General features: G+C 44.5%; 1 protein-coding gene across 1 annotated transcript in view; it reads right to left on the bottom strand.

Moving 5' to 3' along the window:
* Window positions 1-6,606, bottom strand: part of KIF1B (kinesin family member 1B) — a 183,363-nt gene that overhangs the window by 5,943 nt on the left and 170,814 nt on the right. Inside the window, exons 40-42 of the mRNA XM_037730774.1 lie at window positions 3,372-3,517; window positions 2,969-3,208; window positions 612-683 (exon numbers count right to left, since the gene is read on the bottom strand). Coding sequence (XP_037586702.1) covers window positions 612-683; window positions 2,969-3,208; window positions 3,372-3,517 — 458 coding nt within the window. The remainder of the gene's footprint in view (window positions 1-611; window positions 684-2,968; window positions 3,209-3,371; window positions 3,518-6,606) is intronic.

Here is a 6,606-nt window from a genome sequence, read left to right as displayed (position 1 = left end):
AAAGAAAAGAAAAGAAAAGAAAAGAAAGGAAAAGAAAAGAAAAGAAAAGAAAAGGAAAGAAAGAAAGAAAGAAAGAAGTAAGGGAGCCAACCATGGGAATACCTGGAGAAAGGCAATTCCAGGCAAAGGAATAGTAGGTGTGCAAAGACCCGAAGGCAGGAATGAGCTTGGAGCATTCAAGGTCAAGCTGACTAGAATTGAGTGAACGACACAGAAATATTCTGGAGTGTTTAACCTCACCCTTTGTCAAAGTCAATAAAAACTTATGCCACCAAGAACCTCACGGTTTCTTTGTACCCTGGCATAGAATAACATACTACTTCCCTACGGAATATTCTCCTCCAAAGGATTCATGAAAAAGTCAAAATGTTTCCCACCTTCTAATCACTCTAAGAGACACAAAGGAATACTTTTATCTTTAGAAGTCAGTGTTCTGACTGAAAAATCAGAATGAATACCAGTGCAGTATGTCATACATTTTGAAATACAATGCTATGCCCATGTGTCCAGCTGCTGAAAACCAGCATAAACCAGGAATAGGTAATCTGGGTTGCTGTGGAGAAATTAGTTATCAACACACTGGCTAAAAATTACAGCTTTAATGTGCTTACCTTACAGTCACTGATGCTACTGTGCACCTGGCTGAATTCTCTGTTGAAAGTGTGGGTGAGAAGTTGCAGGCACTAAAGAAGAGAAAGAGAAGTGCAAACTGAACATAAAATGTCAACAGCCAGGAGCCTCTGGATAGCTGAACAGGTGGAGGCTCCTGAAGGGCTGGGTTCCCAGAGAGGGCATGGAAGCTCCACATCTCCTCTCCCTATGTATTTATCCATCTTCTGTCCATTGATCTCCTTTGTACCATCCTTTCTAATAAACCAGTAAATGTAAAACAAAACAAAAACAAAAACTCAATGACTAAATGAAGCCCTGGAGAAGAAGGCAGTATCCAGCCAGATTCCCCTTCCTCCTCATCCCATATACCTCTGCCTTTTTTTTTTTTTTTTTTTTTTTTTTTTTTTTTTTTTTTTTTTTTTGAGATAGAGTCTCATTCTGTCACCAGGCTGGACTATAGTGGTGTGATCTTGGCTCACTGCAACCTCCACTGCCAGGGTTCAAGGGATTCTCCTGCCTCAGCCTCCCAAGTAGCTGGGACTACAGGTACGTACTACCACACCCAGCTAATTTTTGCATTTTTAGCAGAGACGGAGTTTCACCATGTTGGCCAGGAAGGTCTCGATCTCTTGACTTTGTGATCTGCCAGTGTCGGCCTCCCAAAGTGCTGGGATTACAGGTGTGAGCCATAGCACCCAGCCACCTTTGCCTTCTTTAAAAAGCTTTTATCTGGCCAGGCATGGTGGCTCTCATCTGTAATCCCAGCATTTTGGGAGGCTGAGTTGGTTGGATTACCTGGGGTCAGGAGTTCAAGACCAGGCTGGCCAACATGGCGAAACCCTGTCTCTACTAAAAATACAAAAATTAGCTGGGCATGGTGGCACATGCTTGTAATTCCAAATACTCAGGAGGCTGAGGAAGGAGAATCGCTTGAACCCAGGAGGTGGAGGTTGCATTGTACCACTGTACTCCAGCCTGAGTGATGGGAGCAACACTCCATCTCAAAAAAAAAAAAAAAGCTTTTATCTTTTCTCATCAGATTACTGTAATAAAGAATTCTTTGGCTGGGCACGGAGGCTCACTCCTGTAATCCCAGCACTTTGGGAGACTGAGGCGGGCAGATCACACGGTCAGGAGTTCGAGACCAGCCTGACTAACATGGTGAAACCCCATCTCTACTAAAAATACAAAAATTAGCTGGGCATGGTGGCATTCACCTGTAATCCCAGTTACTCAGGCGGCTGAGGCAAGAGAATCACTTGAACCCAGGAAGCGGTGGTTGTGGTAACCCAAGATCAGGCCACTGCACTCCAGCCTGGGTGACAAAGCAAGACTGTCTCAAAAAAAAAAAAAAAAAATTCTTCCTTCCCTCCCTTTCTCAGCATATTTCTTCAACATCAATCTATTCTCTATTTCTGCCAGATAAATCTTTCTAAAACACAAACACCTGTTTAAAGTATTTCTCCATTGCTCCCAACATCCATGCTAAACTCTGCAGTGCAGTACACGGGATTCTTCACTCCACACCTCCTTTTCCATTCCCACATGAACTCCCGAAGACTGATCATGCAGGACACCGCTGCCTCCCTCCTGTACATCCATCCAAAGTCAGCTCATCAGCCCCTCCCAACTACAGAGGCTTCTCCTCTGACTTGCATAGCATTTGAAACACACATCTCTACTATATGCTTGCGACCTGCTATTCTGTAAGCCTTTATATTTTTTAATTTTTAAAATTTTTATTTTATTTTTTGAGATGGAGTCTCACTCTATCGCTCAGGCTGGAGTGCAGTAGAGCTATCTCAGCTCACTGCAACCTCCACCTCCTGAGTTCATGCAATTCTCCTGCCTCAGTCTCCCGAGTATATGGGAATAGAATACAGGTGCCCGCCACCACGCCCAGCTAATTTTTGTACTTTTAGCTCAGATGAGGATTCACCATGTTGGTCAAGCTGGTCTCAAATTCTAGAGCTCAGGTAATCTGCCTGCCTCAGCCCGACAAAGTGCTGGGATTACAGGCATGAGCCACCATGCCAGGCCTAATTTTTACTGTTGTAGAGAAAAGGTCTCACTATGTTAGCCCAGGCTGGTCTGGAACTCCTGGGCTCAAGCAATTGTTTTGCTTCAGCTTCCCAAAGTGCTGGGATAACAGGCATGAGGCACTGTGCCTGACCCCTGTAAGCTTGTCAAGAGTAAGGAACTCTGTGTCTTACTTTTTATTTCTACATTCACAGTATTATCTCAGGCCTTCAAACAGAGGCCCTCAAACAAAGGTGTGGAAAATGAATAAACTCAGGGGCTAGCTGGTGAAGCCTCATGGTGGGAAGATGCTCAGCAAAGACGAAGGGATTCATACCTTGGTAGCCAGCTCTTTCTCTCGGTCCACCAGGCTTTCGATGTCTGCTGAATCATAGCCACTGCTCTCACTGGGTGTGATGGCACTTTCAAAGGTGGTGGTTGAGATCTGAGAGGAGATGCTGGTGGAGGTGCTGAGGGTTCCACTGCTGAGGCTGGGGGATAAGGAGTCGCTCAGGGATTTAGGGATGCTGTCACCAAGTCTCTCACGTAGCAGCAAGAAGTGGCGGGTTTTTTCCACCTGCGAAGATCAGTACTACTGTTTTAGCAAACACAAAGCTCATTAAGATCTAAGGAGAGAAAAGTGAAAAGCCATGATCACACGGAGCAGCAGGGACGAAGACTGATACTTTGGCAATCTTGTCCCAGAGTTCTTGCATTTGAGCAACCCTGCCCCTGCATACCTCATGTAGGAGCTCCAGCTTCTCCAGCTCCCACTGGTGCTCAAGGATAAGGCTGTCTCCACGGGGCCGCCAGCCTGCTAAGTTCTCTTCTCCCCGCACATATGCCACTGATGTATCTAAGACTTTTCTTCTCCTTCTCTGCATGCCTAAGACAAGAGGAAACAAGTTTTTGTTTCAGAAAAATATTCAATTCCAAGTTTAGGTCAAAACAAATTAATAATTCTTACACGTGGCAAACTAAGGCAGTTTGTTCTCAAGATATATAAAATTTTGTTTAAATACCAAAGGAACTCTCTGAACTTATTTAAAAAACTGAGTTTGACATTCTTTGATAATTATGAAGAATGGAATGCAATTACAGAAAATGATAGATATGTAACTCAATCAAGACAGTTGTAGGTGGGCAAAAAAAAAAAAGATAAAGTTATGATGTTAGGTGAAAATGTAAAGATATTAAATAGTCTGTAATAGTCTACACATTATGGGGCTACACACAATGGCTCATGCCTGTAATCCCAGCACTTCGAAAGGCTGAGGCTGGCAGATCACCTGAGGTCAGGAGTTGGAGACCAGCCTGGCCAACATGGTGAAACCCCATCTCTACTAAAAATAAAAAATTAGCCAGGTGTGTTGTGGCAGGTGCCTGTAATTTCAGCTATTCAGGAGGCTGAGGCAGGAGAATCGCTTGAACCTGGAAGGTAGAGGTTGCAGTGAGCTGAGATGGCGTCACTGCACTCCAGCCTGGGTGACAGAGCGAGATTCCATCTCAAAAAAAAAAAAAAAGTCTATACACTATGATTGCAAATACCTAGATGAAAGAAGTGGGGAAGGCCAGGCATAGTGGCTCATGCTGTAATCTCAGCCCTCTGGGAGGCCAAGTTGGAAGAACTATTTGAGCCCAGGAGTTCAAGACCAGCTTGGGCAATATAATGAGGCCCTGTCTCTACCAAAAATTAAAAAATTAGCCAGGTGGGCTGGACACGATGGCTCACACCTATAATCCTAGCACTATGAGAGGCTGAAATGGGTGGATCACGAGGTCCAGTTCAAGACCAGCCTGGCCAAAATAGTGAAACCCCGTCTCTACTAAAAATACAAAAAATCAGCCGGGTGTGGTGGCAGGCACCTGTAATCCCAGCTACTTGGGAGGCTGAGGCTGGAGAATCACTTGAACCTGGAGGCAGAGGTTGCAGTGAGCCAAGATTGTGCCACTGCACTCCAGCCCAGGCGACAGTGCGGGACTCCGTCTCAAAAGAAAAAAAAAATTTAAGCCGGGCGCGGTGGCTCACGCCTATAATCCCAGCACTTTGGGAGGCCGAGGCGGGTGGATCACGAGGTCAAGAGATCGAGACCATCCTGGTCAACATGGTGAAACCCCGTCTCTACTAAAACTACAGAAAATTAGCTGGGCATGGTGGCGCGTGCCTGTAATCCCAGCTACTCAGGAGGCTGAGGCAGAAGAATTGCCTGAACCCAGGAGGCGGAGGTTGCGGTGAGCCGAGATCGCGCCATTGCACTCCAGCCTGGGTAACAAGAGTGAAACTCTGTCTCAAAAAAAAAGAAACAAAAACAGAAAAAAAAAATTTAGCCAGGTGTAGTTGCATGTGGCTATAGTTCCAGCTACTTGGGAGGCTGAGACAGGTAGATCACCTGAGCCTAGGAGGCAGAGGCTGCAGTTATATGATCACTCCATAGCACCCCAACCTGGGCAACAGTGAGATCCTATACCTAAAAATAAAAATTTGAGAAAAGAAGGAAGGGAACACACACACACACACACACGCACACACACACACACACTTACTGGTTCAGTGGCTGACAGATGACAGAGAGCTTTAGCCTCTATTATTTCCTGTTAATTATTTTTAGTATTATGTTGGTTTTACATATTAAATATATAAATTTATATTAATTTAAAGAATTTCTCAAGGAACTATCTGGATAGTATAAATAATTAGCTGCTACTTGGATTCATAGTCAAAGTCTTCTTTACTTATCTAAGTTTTACCTGAGGGCCCTGGCTTGTTTTCCATGTATATTCTCTAAAATGATTCAAACTCACATTAATCAAACTCTACTAGAAAACCTTAACTTTTGTTCATGTTTTAGTTTATAAACATAGAAATGCTAAGTGCTGCTTAAGTCCGCCTAGCTAGAGGAACAACAGCAATTTAAAAACACATTAAAAACAATACAGAACAAATTTGACTTAGTAATTGTACCTTTTTTTTTTTTTTAGACAGAGCCTAGCTCTGTCATTCAGGCTGCCGTGCAATAGTGGGGTCTCAGCTCACTGCAACCTCTGCCTCCCGGGTACAAGCGATTCTCCTGCCTCAGCCTCCTGAGTAGCTGAGATTACAGGTGCTTGCCACCACGCCCAGCTAATTTTTTCTATTTTTAGTAGAGATGGGGTTTCACCATGTTGGCCAGGCTGATCTCCAACTCCTGACCTCGTGATCTGCCTGTCTCAGCCTCCCAAAGTGCTAGGATTATAGGCGTGAGTCACCACTTCCACCTTCTGGGTTCAAGCAATTCTCCTGCCTCAGACTCCTGAGAAGCTGGGATTACAGATGCGCACCACCACGCCTGGCTAATTTTTCTATCTTTGGTAGAGATGAGATTTTAAAACTGGTCTTGAACTCCTGACCTCAGGTGATCCACGTGCCTCGGCCTTCCAAAGTGCTGAGACCACAGGTGTGAGCCACTGTGCCTGGCCAATAATTTGACTTTCTAAAACATGGGAAATTTAAATTCCAGTCTGATAACATCTGTAAAGTTACACTGCTAAGTCATCTTTGGGCTAAAGTGGGGAGAGAAATGGTTATGAAGTTTTCTAAATCAAATTCATTCTAATTCACATAAATTTTTTTTTTTTTTGAGATGGAGTCTTGGTCTGTTGTCCAGGCTGCACTGCAACCTCCACCTCCCTGGTTCATGCAACTCTTCTGCATCAGCCTCCGGGGTAGCTGAGACTGTAGGTGTGCCATGCCTGGCTAATTTTTGTTTTAGTAGAAATCGGGTTTCACCATATTGGTCAGACTGGTTTGAACTCCTGACCTTGTGATCCACCAACCTCAGTCTCCCAAAGTGCTGGTATTATAGGCATGACCCACTGTGCCCAGCTAATTTTCGTATTTTTAATAGAGACGGGGTTTCATCGTTTTAGCCAGGATGGCCTTGATTTCCTGATCTCATGATCCACCCACCTCGACCTCCCAAAGTGCTGGGATTACAG

Source organism: Cebus imitator, unplaced genomic scaffold (genome assembly GCF_001604975.1).
Source record: "Cebus imitator isolate Cc_AM_T3 unplaced genomic scaffold, Cebus_imitator-1.0 Scaffold15, whole genome shotgun sequence".
In the NCBI taxonomy this organism is placed as follows: Eukaryota; Metazoa; Chordata; class Mammalia; order Primates; family Cebidae; genus Cebus; species Cebus imitator.
The sequence above is the reverse complement of the archived record's forward strand: the minus strand, read 5'-3'. Positions and strand labels throughout refer to the sequence as shown.